Source organism: Dryobates pubescens, chromosome 4 (assembly GCF_014839835.1).
Source record: "Dryobates pubescens isolate bDryPub1 chromosome 4, bDryPub1.pri, whole genome shotgun sequence".
NCBI lineage: Eukaryota > Metazoa > Chordata > Aves > Piciformes > Picidae > Dryobates > Dryobates pubescens.
Window position 1 is genome coordinate 16,599,820 of NC_071615.1, and position 14,404 is coordinate 16,614,223.

At 46.4% G+C, this 14,404-nt stretch overlaps 1 protein-coding gene across 1 annotated transcript; it reads left to right on the top strand.

Moving 5' to 3' along the window:
- The first annotated feature begins 207 nt into the window (after window positions 1–207).
- LOC104298748 (interleukin-20 receptor subunit beta) lies at window positions 208–12,981 on the top strand. The gene is given in 8 exon segments (XM_054161255.1): window positions 208–279; window positions 282–357; window positions 4,421–4,547; window positions 5,766–5,956; window positions 8,491–8,615; window positions 11,678–11,828; window positions 12,134–12,276; window positions 12,856–12,981. Coding segments are annotated over 8 exon segments (1,011 nt in total).
- Window positions 12,982–14,404: the final 1,423 nt, after the last annotated feature.

Here is a 14,404-nt window from a genome sequence, read left to right on the forward strand (position 1 = left end):
TAACAGATGCAATTGCTAACTGAGTGAAACAGAGTTGTGTCATCCAGGTGAGAGTTGCACAGACCTGTAAAGAAGGGCTGGCATCAGATACCCCAGGCACTCCCTGCAGCTACACCCTTATAAACAATGCACACCTGTTGGTGTGGGCAGGCAGGGAAGCAGTGCTCATAGCAGTCCCCTGCAGTCTCTACTTCACTCACATCATGGATGGGTCAGACTGGGCTCCCTGTCCAGGAAGGGAAAATTCTGAGTTGCACAGCAGGATGTGAGTATGGGAGAAGGTGACCAGCAGGAGCAGAATGTCACTAAAGCTCATCTGCTTCTACCTCTGCTTTTTGATTGCACCAAGTCACACAGGTAAGTGGCTGAAGTATTTTCAGCTGACTGAAGTCTGAAGTGGAAGGGATTGCCTTTTGTTCTTGTGTTAAGTGTTTATGCAAAATTTAAGCAAAAAACCTATGAAGTCAGGTAACCTGTAATTTTGTTTGTCTAAAATAAATCCTAGAATGCTTTGGGTTTGAAGGGACCTTAAAGATCATCTAGCTCATACCCCTTGCCATTTACAGGGACACCTTCCACTAAACTCGGTTGTTCAAAGCCTCATCCCACCTGGCACTGAACACCTCCAGGCAGGGGGTATCCACAAACCCCCATGGCAACCTGTTCTAGTGTCTCCCCACCCTCACTGGAAAGAATTTCTCCCTGATCTCCAGTCTCAATCTCCCCTCTCCCAGCTCAAAGCCATTGCCCCTTGTCCTGGCACTACAAGCCCTTGTCAAAAGTCCCTCCCCACCTTTCTTGTAGGCTCCCTTCAGATAGTGAAAGGCTGCTTCTCAGAGCCTTCTGTTCTCTAGGCTGAACAGCCCCAGCTCTCACTTAGGAGAAGTTCTCCATCCCTCTGATCAACTTTGTAGCCTCTTCTGGACCCTCTCCAGCAGCTCCAGGTCCTTCTTGTGCTGCAGACACCAAAACTGGATACAGTGCTGCAGGTGGGGTCTCACCAGAGCAGAGTAGAGGGTCAGAATCATTTCGCTGTCCTGCTGGTCCCAGTGCTTTTGGTGCAGCCCAGGACATGGGTGGCTTGTGGGCTGCAAGTGACCACTGCCAGCAAATGAAAAAGGCAATCTATAAATTCTGTGTTCTGCAAGTAATTTCTGCAATCTAAAGGTTAGCTTTTGTTTGAAGGAAGTCAACTTAATAGTATTTTTGTCTCTGCTCCTTTGCTGCTCTGTGAGAAGCTGACCTTTCCAGTCCTCTTTTAATGCTGACCTCTTTGAGCACAAGGGATGACCTGCATGTAGAGTGTATGCAGGGTGAGAGAGGAAGGGTATGAAGTGTTAATTAATAGCTCAAAAAATGTCTGCTGAGACTCTCTTTTACCCTGGAGGAAGGTTGTGTAATTTGTAATCTGCTTCTCCGAGTAAATGCTAAGCTCCAAATATTTGTAGGAGCCTGGCCTCAGACCTCTTGACTACATCACTGTGTTTTTGTGGTGGTCAGTCCTCTAGAAAACAAATATGACTTGCCCATGTGCTTATATATGACCAGTTCTGTCTTTCTAAGAGTGCCATCCTAGCTCCTGAGCTCAGGTTGTGTCTTGCTCTGATTTGTTCTCTGACAGAAAAAAATAGCGTTACAGCAGAGCATGCTTGTAGTTCTTAGTTGCTAGGTATGGAAACCACTGATTGGAAGTCAAGGTGCACATGCTCTGAAAGTTTATTCCCTGGAACAGGGAGGATTATGACAAATGTTTTTTAAAGAATGGCAAAGCTGGGCAACTATTCCCTAAAGAAATGTGAGGTTATTTTTACTGCATTTTTGTTTAAGGCCTGGCTGGTTGTGTGATGTTTCCACACAGAAACCTGTGCATATAGTGACTGCCAGCATTGCTCAGCCACATACTCATCAACGTTGTCTTCTACAGTGATGGACAGTAGGAGAGACACAACTTCCATTGTATGCCCCCCTTCCATTAGAAAAGGAAGAAAGAAACCCTGGTGTCTGTGTAACAGACTTCTGTGGCTCAGCTGAAGTGAGGTGACAGGTCTCACTGTGCCAATTGAAGAGTCACTGGTTTTGCCATCAAACCAGGAAAACAGTGCCCTAAGATAAGGATAAGCAGGATGTGGAGATTGGTCTCAACCACACAAACACACACAAAATAATCTCTGAGCCTTTAAAGGTAGACAGTCCAGTCAGAACTTTCTTGCTTTAAAACTTGTTTCTAGAGAGGTGAGTAAGATGAGGGTCACTACAGAGAATACAAAACAAGATGTATCCAACAAGTTGGGAAGTCAAGGGTTAAAAACATTAGGGAACTTTCCTGTGCAGCTCACCTTTGTTCAGACCTGGAACATCATTTTGTGTATGAGTCATGTGGAAAAACCAGTGTCTGGTGATGCCACTGAAGTCTATTACATAACTCACACACTTAGGTATGGCAGCTCCCAAAATGAACATGGGAACCAAGAATACAAACAACCTAACTAGTGAGAAGCATGGAGGGGATTGGATGTGGCACTTGGCGCCATGGTTTAGTCATGGTGGTGACAAGTTGGACTTGATGACCTTTGAGGTCTCTTCCAGCCTTGGCGATCCTGTGATTCTGTGATAAAATGAGTGGTTAAGCTGCAGAGTGAAGCTCAGTAAAGACTTTCTTTCTTTTTAAGACAAAAAGTGCCTTGACACTAGTATGGATCCCCCACCAGCCAGAAGTGACAGATGTGGCAGTGACTCTTCTGCTTTCTAAATGGCAAGCAAGAAATGTCACGAGATCCTTGTAACTTATGCCAAAGAATCATGAGAAAGTTCTCCATTAGTGATTCTACAAAGGCAAGAATACAAGAAATAGTCTAAGGACAGACAGAAGTCTGAAATGATCATGCTAACATTGCTCATGGACTTGTCAACCTGGTTTTGATCCTGGGTACAACAACTGACATTTAGCTGCTTCACTTCTTAAATGCAGCTTAAAGGACACTCTCATTTAATAGCAGTTAAAGACTAGTGGAAGATAAACCTTGTTAAGTGAAAAGGATGATTAGAGGGCTGGAGCACATCTCCTATGAGGACAGACTGAGGGAGTTGGGGCTATTCAGTCTGGAGAGGAGAAGGCTCCCAGGAGACCTGATTTTGGCCTTGGAGTATCTTAAGGGGGCCTACAAGAAGTTGGGGAGGGACTTTTTAGGGTGTCAGGGAGTGATAGGACTGGGGGGAATGGAAAAAAAGAAATAGAAATGGGTAGATTCAGATTGGATATGAGGAAGAAGTTCTTGCCCATGAGAGTGGTGAGACACTGGAACAGGTTGCCCAGGGAGGTGGTGGAAGCCTCATCCCTGGAGGTTTTCAAGGCCAGGCTGGATGTGGCTTTGAGCAACCTGATCTAGTGTGAGTGGTCCCTGCCCATGGGAGGGGGTTTGGAATTGGATGATCCTTGAGGTTCCTTCCAACCCTAACAATTCTATGATTCTATGACATAGTAAAAGTAATAATTAGAGAATAATCTTTAGATAACAGAGATACATTGTGATCAAACTGTTACCTTTTTTCCTGGGAGAGTGCTGTTATACTGGGTTGGTGGAAACCGCTCCATCCATTCCTCCTTTCCAGTGTTCCTTGGGAACCATTCCCTGCTGAGCAGAGAGAATGTAATTTGGGACCAAAGAGCAGAAGAACAGAGATAAGCCCAAAGCCTGCTCCTGTAGTATAGTGCAGGATGTGTCTGTGGGGAGTCCTGCCTTCTGTGCTCTGGGCCAAACACTGCTAAGGATTTTCACTTAGGATGAGATGAGATAAAATCGACTACGGGTACCATCCTATATGTAAGCTTTGATGATCTGAAGAGTAATGTAGTAATTTCATTTACAGTCCATTAAATAAGTTTATTCAGTTAGGAGGCTTTGATCTCAGCCAACAACTACTTACATTATTAGAATCCTGCACCACAAAAAAAGCTACACCAGGGGTAGGCTCTTCCACAGCATCCTGTGCAGTCAAGCCTGGAAAGAAACAGCACATTTCAAACCGTGGCATGCATTCCAGCAGTCTACAGGGTGCAATAGACTCTCTGGTACTTGACTTCGTTGAACTGAGCTGGGTGGCTTTATGAAAGCTTGACCTTTTCTCACTGTTTCACTGAAACAATGAAAAACTCCAAAATAAGGCAAAGGCTTTGCTTCACCTTTCCGTGAGCAGTGCCAGCCGAAGCGCTCCGTTATTTCCCTGTGGTTGTCATTGCTGCTTCTCTGCAAAATTCCTTCCAACACTGCAGTGACAGCAGCAAGATGAGGAGTGTGTATTTCTGATGCAAAACACAGTTTCACACTGTTCTGCTAAGCTTCACCCCCCACCTCCCACCCTCCCCCCAGTACATTCATCTAACTATTTTCTTTCTTTCTTTTTCTTTCACTGGGAGTTTTAGGTGAAGATGCTTTGCTGCCAGCACCTCAGAATATCTCAATTCTTTCTACCAACATGAAGCACTTCTTAACTTGGAGTCCTGTGATCGTCCAGGGAGAAACTGTGAGATACAGTGTTGAGTTTCAGGGGTAACTTCTGGGTTTTTTTCCTCTTCTTTGCTTTTTAGACACTTTAATTAACCTTGGAATCCTGCGCTGGTTGGATATCTTGAGCACTATTCAGCTCACAGACACTAAGAAACAGAATAAAATCAAAACTGATACTCCAGCACTGTCAATCACAAACAGAGGGAAATAAAAAAATCATTTTTCTCCAGTTCTGAGGCAGTTTACAGGTTAACAGACCCTCCTGGTTTGGATTGGAAGGGACCTTTAAAGATCAGCTAGTCTCAACTCTTCTGCAGTGAGCAGGGATGTCTTCAATCAGATCAGGTTGTTCAGAGCTCTGTCCAGCCTCACCTGGAATGTTTCCAGAGGTGGGGCTCCTACCACCTCTCTGGGCAACCTATCCCATGTGGGAGAAGTTAAGAGCCAAACTCTCACCTAGCTGACTTTTTTTTCAGCTTGGTGAGGACCAGTGTGTTTCTCACCCCTTGGCCATGCCAGAACCTTAAACACTGATGGTCCTTTGGCATTCGTTAGACTCCTCAGGACTGCAATGAAGCCCTGGGGTCAAAATAAAACCCAAGGTGAGCACTAAGCCCACACATGAAAACTGCTTCTGCCCAAGGAATTCAAAGGTTTGGAAGATGAGCTACTGTTTACTCAGAAGAAAAAAAAAAGAGAAAACGTTTAAAATTTAGTCAGTGTTAAGCTTTTAAACATGCAACACACATTGCAGGTTTCTTCTACATCTTGAGCTATGGCTTGTGTCACAGTGTGGCTTTGTAATTCTGGCTTCTCAAGGAAGATCAAGTCAGGTGAGTGGGTAGCATGTGATGCATCGACACTGCCTTGGCTACCCCACCTCCTACAATCTCATGCTGCATTTGGCTCATGAAGAAGCTGGCTCTGGCAGATGTTCTCTAGATAAGATCTAGAATGTAGCCATACTGGTTTCATACACTCCTGGCATTCCAGTCCCAGTGTGTCCCAGTGCTGGTTTTGCCTGGAAAGATCTAGCAAGCAGCTTTAGCCCTTGCCACAGATCTACCTGTGTTCAAGAGGGGACTGGACGTGGCATTTGGTGCCATGGTCTAGTCATGATGTCTGTAGTGACAGGTTGGACTCTATGATCTTCAAGGTCTCTTCCAACCTTAGTGATACTGTGATACCGATACAGTGATACTGATACTGTGATACCTGCCGGCAGACTGCTGCCTGTCTGCTTTCTTTTCCTTTCCTCAGGGAGTATGAACGAGAGTATGCCAACGAGAGCTGGATTCCCATCTGTGAGTGCTCCCTCATTGCAGCCACAGAGTGTAACATCACAGAGGACATCTCAGCCACTGTGGCCTATAACCTGCGCGTAAGGGCAAACGCTGGTGCCAGAAGATCAGAGTGGGGCACCCTGCAAGGTTTCTTCAATCGCATAACAAGTGAGTCCTGCTGTTTGGTTTAAGCTGCACCAGCCATGCTGAAATCTGAGAGTGCAGTGTTGAGGGACTGTCCAGGTGTCTGTTTGGTACTGTGCATGGCACACAAACCCATAAACACACAGAGCACACTCTCCCCCTCAGCTCCTCTCGTGCCAGGTTGGAATGTTTTGCTCTTAGACAGCCTCTTGATGCACGGCTAAATTCATGAGAGCTTGAATTTCAAGGGCCTCAAATACAGGGAAGAAGACCACAAGCATTACTTAGGGCAAGTTAGTCACTCTTGCCCCTGATTTCAAAGAGTTCTGGTAAGTCAGGGTTGCTGCCAATGCTCCATTTAATCTATGTCATCTAGTCACTTCTGAGGGTCCAGAACCTGATCCTATGGAGGCATTTACTGTGGGAAACAGCTGTGTCACCCTCTGTCTGCCTCATGCTGTCCTGTAACTCCCTATTAAAATGCAGCTCTCATTATGGGGTGTGCAGCCATCATCAGTGTCAGCCAGCCTATCCAAAACCAGAGCTGACCCAATCTTAAACCTTCACGAGTCATTGGAAGTTATCTACTACTTCACAAGGGAGCAGTCCTCACTCATACAGAGCACTTAGTCAAAGCAGCACCATCAGAACTTCCAGCTGAGTTGGTGAGTGTCTCTTGGTGTGAAAGTGTTTTCTAGATAGTACTTTAGATTAAAAGTTCTTGCCTTTTCTAGGGACTATGGTGGCACAGATCTGAACCACAGACCACACTGTCAGGCAGAGATAGGGAAAGGATATTCCTTAGCTTGATGATCTTCACAAAGAAAATCAGTACAGTGAAGTGTTTGACAGCCTAGTCCTGTCTCTTAGAGGCCTCGATACAATTATTTGTCTAAGCTGTAAAGGTTCAGAAGATAGAGTGTGCAACAAGCTGTGGTGTGAGTGTGCATTTATGGACAAATGTTTAAAGGAGAAAGAAATGTCAATGTAAGTTCTTGTGCTCAGTTTTAGTGCTCACATTGCCCTGTCCCTGCATTCCCATCTCTTCAGAGTCCTGGCACTGGGTCTGAGAGGAGCTAAGGAATTCAAAGGAATTCAAAGCACAGCCCACAGGTGCTGTAAGTGGCTCAGGGACAGTCAGGACACCAGCACAGCCCACAGTACTTCTAGACTGAATGACCCCAGCGTCAAAGCCTGAGATGCAGGGACATAAACTATGATAACACATGGAAAACACTTTGAAAGATCTGCCTAAACCAATCTGACTTCTTCATTTACCAAAACTCAGCTGGCATCCAGGGTGCCAGCACTGAGGGAAATCTAAATGCTCCTCTTGGGTTAGTAGTTGCATCTTGCAATGTCCATTTGTTGGTACAGGAGCCCCGAACTTGTCTTGAACCTCCCAACGATGTTATCATTTCCTTCTTCTTCTTTTTTCTTGTTTGCTGTTTTCTTACTTTTCTTTTGATTTTGTTTTTTTACACATCATATTATGCAGATTCTCAGCTTGTAATATAAACATCTGTATTAGTTTTCTAGGCTTCCCATTCATGGCATCATGGACGTACTTGGACTGTGGCTTTGTATTCATGTATACATGGCTTTTGGTTTTGTATTCATGGCAATTGACTGGATGCAAAAGCAAATTCTCTTAAGAAGCCCTCTCCTGTGTGTGGCTTCGTGTTGCTCTCCTTCCTGTCTTCAAAGCAAGGAGGATGAAACCAGTTTCAACCTCAAAAAAGTGCTGAGGAGTGACATAGATAAGTAAATATCTTAAGCATAACAGAGATCATAAACGCGATCTCTGTACTGCTTGGATTCCCACCTCACCAATATACAGTGTGCAGTCTCATCCATTCTTGATTGATTCTGTCTTGCTGATACTCCTCACAGGAGAATCCCAGACCAAACCAAACTTTGAATATCAAAGTAAGCACAAAGCAAATCACCTACATATTTCTTTGCATACATTTACAACAGCCTAAGTCCCAGCTGGTCATCAGCCCAAGTCTGTCTAAAACCAGGTAGATACCAAAAGCAAATCGAGACCCATGTGAACTGCCAGGGTTATCCTGAGGCTCATGTTGCTTTATCCTTCACCTTTGAATAACTGCCAAAATTCCCATGAAGAAGCAGTGGTTTCACTGTTCCTGTTCTGTATGGCAATGCTAAGCTAATTCCCAGGAGCAGGAGAACTGGTCTGATCTGGTGTATCAGTTTCTGGGTGCCCAGCTGGTTCTGCTTCTGTTGATCACACAGAACCCTCAGGCCAGACACTTCCTCCACTGGAGAAAAAGTGAAAGCTTTCAAGTTCTGTGCAACTCACAGAACTCCTGTTTGCCATGCCAGTCATGATCCTCCCCAGCTCAAGGTCTGCTTCAGCACATCTACCACATACTGGGAGGTAGAGCAGAGAGAAGTTTCTGCCCTGCTGAAGCAACCAGCTATCATTCCAGACTAATGTCACTGGCAGCTGCTCTTCTCCTCACTGGGAAAAGGGAGACTGTTTTAAGAGTTTCCTCTGATGTGTGATAATGGTGCTCTCTCTGTGTTGGCAGCTTCCCTGACCCCACCTCTGATGAAGGTCATAGCAGATGGGTACCATTTACTAGTGCAACTGGAAGACATGGGGCCTGCTTTTCAGTTCTGTGTTCTCTACTGGAAGAAGGGCCATGAAAGTAGGGTGAGTTTTCCCCTTGGGTTCTGGGCAGTAGCAAAGAGCTCACACACTTAAGAGTGGAAGCAGACAGCCATTGCTCATGGGCTGTTTGCCAGTCCAAGCTCCTGCTCTGGGCTGGGGGATCTGCTTGGAGTCAGCGTGTGCAAAGATGAGTGGGTTGCTTTTACCCCCATGCAGAAGCTTGTCTGCTCTTCTGTATTTCCTTCACTGGGAAGAGGAATCCAGCCAGAGACCTCAGCTACTGAAGGAAACCAGAGGTCAGAAACCAAAGATGTCTAAGCTGACTTTCTTCTGTGAACAGCACTTAGTTTACTGGGCCCCAGAGGAAGGTGTCACACTGAGGAGCTGCCAAAGTTCCCAGCAGTTTTTTGTGACTGTGAGCTGCAACTGACTTAGCTGAGGGCATTGCTCACTAAATACTGAAACAGGTTAGATGTTGAGCAATCTGCTCTAGTGGAAGGTGCCCCTGCCCATGCTGGAGCTAGATGACCTTTAAGGTTTCTTCCAATCCAAACCATTCTATTACTCTGTTTGCAATAAACATTTTTTTTTTTTCTCCTGGGAACTTGGTGCTTCCATAGGACCTCAGAACATGAAAGTGTGAAAGCAGCCATGTAGAGTCAGACCATAGGGCCATCAAACCCTGCATCCTATCTGCTGGTGGGCAATGGAGATGACTAAGGAAGATTACAGATAGAGAGCCTGTATGTAATACACTTCAATTATTTTCTGAGATTTCAGAGATACAGCTCCAGGAAATTCCTGAGGCAGAAATTAAGTCATTAATAGCCCCTGATGAATTTTTATTCCATTAATTTATCTGTTCTGGTTTTCGAGCTATGCAAATGCTTAGCAGGTACAGCTTCCTGTAGTCAGGAGTTCTGCAGCTTAACTCTTATGCAGTCCCAGTCTTGGTTCAGAGGAGAGAGAACAGTTATTCCCTCGTCACTTTCCCCACCACTCCAGCAGTTTTGTGTTGTGTATCATTTCCAGGTCAAACACTCCCAGACTACATAACTGGAAAGGCTTCCACATGGAACAACTATTTTTGCCTTTCCCAAGGTGAGCAGGGAGCAAACATACACAAACTTAAGGTCCAGACCCTGACTGTAGAAAGGAAGGGGAAAAAATCCCATGAGCATCATTTCACACTTACCTTTATCATTGTCCTGTAGCCATTCTTCACAGCTGGCTGTCAGCTCTGTTATTCTGAAGCAGGGTTTTAGTGTCATTAGCATTAATGTATTAGATTCCACTTCCTGATCATCTATAGCAATACAGTGGGGAGCACAGACCTGCACAGGTTTCCACAGTGACTTCCTTGTGCTCTGAGAATGGACTTGCAATGTAACGACGCAAAAGCCTTTCTTCTGTCAGGAAGCAGCAGGAGCAGGACTGCTCTCTACTAATGGGCAAGCCAGGAGCCAAGGGTGATCCCAGTGCAAGCAATGCTGTTTCCAGTGAAACAGAGACCCACAGGGTATGACCACAGTGAGCAGAGCCAGATACTGATAACAGTCCATCAGGCCTAGGGTCTGTGCAGGGACCCCAGCCAGGAGCAAAGGAGCTAGCACCAGGGGCAGGGCTGGAGGACACAATGGCCTTGTGTTCTCCAGTGAGGGTCCTTAGTGAGAGTCAATCCAGGAGACCAAGCTACCTACAACAGGGTCCATCCAGGAGACAGGGCTGGAGACAGGAACAGATCCAGATAGCTCAGGCAGGGACCAAAGGTCCTGGGGCCATGGAAAAGAGGGTTAAGATACGAGCACTAGGCAGGGCTGGTGAGGTCTGTTACAGCCTGGTCAGCACTCTCTAAGCTCTGATCTTCTTTGACCAGCACACAGGGCTATTAGCTTAACAGGCTTTGGCAATAGATCTTCTTGACGACCTTTCTGAAATGCCATTAAGTGAGATCAACCTTGTCCATGAGCTTCCTCACACTTGAGAAACAAACCTGTGTGATTCTATCTGATTGCCTTTTCTGGATGGAATGTTAACTGTTCTTCAGTGTATGACAGTGATCATCTAAACATTCATTCCAAACTTCTGCACAGTTTCCACCAACTGGACTGCCACAGCACTGGTGTCAGTGCTGGTCAGTGCCTGTCCAGTTCTCTGCTGGGACCCTTTTCAATGATTTTTGAAAACAATTGTCATATTTGATATGTCTGACCTGAGGTTTTGGCAAAAGGTTGTCTGCTCCAGGCAGTCACTGACCCAAGTTTGTCCTTGAAGTCTTTTCAAACTAATGGCCCTCAAGATCACATTTCTATAGAGAAGGATATTTTGATGACTTGCCCTGTCAGCAGAGCCCTCCTGGGTGCTTGGAGATGTCCATGTGTGCCTGATGCTGGAGGATGTACTTCTGTGAGTACAGGCTTTGCAACACAGCAAGAATTAGGAGCAACTAGCTAATTGTTACCAGTCTGCTCATGACTGGGGAGTCTAGGAATAGCACCTTCCTTTTGCTAGCAGTTAATGGAGTCCTTTTCACTGCAAGAAAACAAGGTGCCAGCATTGGTATGCTGTTTAAGAGCTGCTGAAGTATGCTACAGTTGCACACACCAAATTCACTTGCTTCTCACTAGTCCAGTCCATCTTCAATTCGTGCTCTAGAGTCAAGACACAGCTCTCACACCCCTGTCCCAGTATGGTCCTGGCACTCCTATCGTACCTTGTGCCAGCACAGGCATGATTTGGTGTGCCATCCCAGCAAAAACTCAGCTCAGTCTACACCTTAGGCATCAGGCCCTTGCACCAGGGGATTAGATTGTGGTCTACTGTTGTGGCCCAACATCATAATTCTTGTCATTATGCACCTGGCTCACAGCTGCTGCTTTCCAACCCTCCTACCCTTCCAGATGTGTGTGGTCTCATTCTGCACTTCACTGTGCTTCCTTGTTTGCTGCTTTTCTCCCTCTCCTCTCTCATTCACACAGTTCTCTCTGACACCTCCTGCTGCCCCTTCATTTTTTCCCAGTAAAGTTGGGGCTAGCATCATGTTAGGACTGCTGGTCTCAGTTGGGTCCTTGCCCTTTGTTCTGATGCTCTCTCTCTCCTGGCAGATGCAGCAGAAGGTGGTGAAAGAGGTCAACTCTGTGGTTCACCTGGACACCATGGAGGCAGGACTTGATTATTGTGTAAAAGCCCAGGCAAAGGTTGAGGCCATCAACAGAAGCAGCAGCTTCAGCCAGACACAGTGTGTGAGGGCACAAGGTAAAACCCTTCCTCCCTTCTCCCTTGGTGCATCTGTGCCCGAGAAGGACACCCCAGCAGCTCTCCCCTTCATTTTTACCCAGTATCTCCTGTCTTGTTTACATATGTGCTGCCCATTTGCTCCTTGGGGGAGGTAAAAAGGGAAGACTCAGTAGTGAAGCCTCCTATCCTTTTCTGGAGCATGTCACCAAAGGATCTCACTGGGGTGGGTGGGAAGAGCAGCTGCAGAGGGTACAGGCTGACTCTATTGACTGGGTTGTACTCACAGTCTCTCTGACAAGTTCTGCTGCTTCTGTTGTTTCCAGGTGGCACATCCATGTGGCTGGTTACTGCCCTCATCTCTGCTGGTTTTGCTATGGCTGCTCTGACTCTGCCTTTCCTTACCTGGAAAGCAAGTAAAATCCTCTCCTACTCCTTCTGTCCCACTGCTGTCCAGCCAGACACACTGGTAACTCTTTTGCCTGTGCTTTGTTGGTTTCTAGGATGCTGGGTATCCACAGGAGCATGGGGCAGGCAGAGAGAGCAGACAGGGGTAGGAAGTCTTGTCATTCCAGTGGGATGAACTGAGCTGCAGGGGAAAGCAGCCCACATGACCTGGCTGCACGGCTGTCACTGCCTTCAGCTTAGAGCGCTGGACAGCGATGATGCTCCTGGTGCTCATGGGGAAGCAGCTTGGAAGGCAGACACTGACCCTGTCTGGCCAGCTGCTCCCCAGCACAACAGCTGTGACATTGGCAACACTGCTCTGTGTCCCCTGGTGCCAGCACAGAGCTTCTCAGCTCCTTGGTGAGGAGAAAGCAAGCATTACAAGCAGCCTGTCTTTTGGCTCAATCAAGAGGAACATGTTTAAGTCAGTAGCCTAACTATGCTGTCCAGTTAGAGTGCAGCAGAAGCTTTGGGGGATGTAGGTTCCTGAGCATTTGACCTGTGGGCAGTTGAGGCAGAAGGGATGAGTTTGTGGGCACAGGAAGACAACAGGCTAGCTGATCAGCCAGGGTGGGGTTAAGCAAGTGGATTTGTCTTACAGAAAATATCAGATCCCCCCACCCAGCTGATGCTGTGTGGCAGTGAAGAAGCTGAGCAGCGTGATCTGATGGTGCGTGTCATACCCTCAGAAGAAGTTCTCCGACTGTGGATCCAAGAAACACTTTAGAGCACCCCAGGAATAACAAGTGGATCTGGTGAAACATAAGGCATCACTTAAAGAATGTGCCTTTTCAAATGTTGTTCCTGCAGCCTAGCATCAGGCCATGAGGTGGCAACAAAGCACAGTGAAAAAAGTAGAGGTGACTCAGGACTATTGCTACCTCTGTGTTCATGCCCCAGTCCCTGGGCAGCACCTCACCTTGTGTGCCAGCCCAGTTGCTTGGTTTAGTCCTGTGTCACTAGCTCCTGTCTGGACAACATTAGGATAAAGTGCTTTGGTGTTACAGAGTAAAACTGGTAGTGCTGAATCTGCAAATGGTACAGGGAGGAAACCCTCCGTGGGGCTCAGGGTGGATTTTCATGGTTGTTGATAGTTAATGAAGAAATGCCTCGTTTCCATATGGCAAGGGGCTCAAACAAGACTGGGGAGCAAAGTGGAGCAGGGCATGTGCATGGGCTTGTACAGCAGCAGCTCTCATGCATAGCTCCCCATTACAGAGGCCTTTGGGGTTAAGATGGTTTAGAGAACTCCTGTGTCTCACATTGATCCTTATTTTATTCCCCACTGATTTGGGTGAGCTCAGGGTCTTGGTTTCTAGTGTTCCTATACAGGACATGTCCATTCCATGGCTGTAGGTCTGGGAAGCCTTACCAGTTCCTTCTCACTCTTCCCTTCTGGTATTGCATTATGGCAGTACCAGCAATTGTTTAGGGATACAGAAGGAATCAGGGGGTGGGAAAATCTTGTTCATTTGAATGTGAAGAGCTTGATAAAGCACTATTTCCCAGCTCCATGCTGAGCATGTGTTTCCATCCCACTTACATTAACAGCTTTCATGCCTTTCCTCATTGCCAAGACAGTGGTTTTAAACAGTTGTACAAAACTGCTCAGGCAATGTTAAAACAAAACAAAACCCTGGAAAAAAGTCTTGCAACAGAGAGGTGAAAGGGAATTGTTTAAGTGCTGCTGCCCTTTTAGCAACACCATATTCCATGTACATCAGGAAATTCCGGTCTGTGGCTGGGGAGACTTGAAGCCAAATTGGAGATGCTGATGGAAACAAATCTCACTTTGAAGTACCTGCTGCATTTTCTTAAGCCTGAAAATCATGGTGCAGGACAACAGCAATTCCTCTGCCATCCATGTCCATGGCAGTGGCACTGGCAGAGGCAGCAGCCATCAGTCACTCTGTAGCTCGTTTCTGTGCGCTTCGAGAGTTAATCCTTCCTTAGCAGTCGTGGCAACAGCTGCCTTTGAGAAGGGATTTTGCTCCCACACCATGGTTCTCCATTTCAAAGAAGGACCAGACAAGTAGCCACAGTGAAGAGCAATGTGTGCTGCTGAACTTTGCTCTGTTTCTTCCCAGTGATGTGGTAATCAGTGGCTCCATTTCTTTTACACCAGCCTTCTTTTTGACTCTCCTCAAATA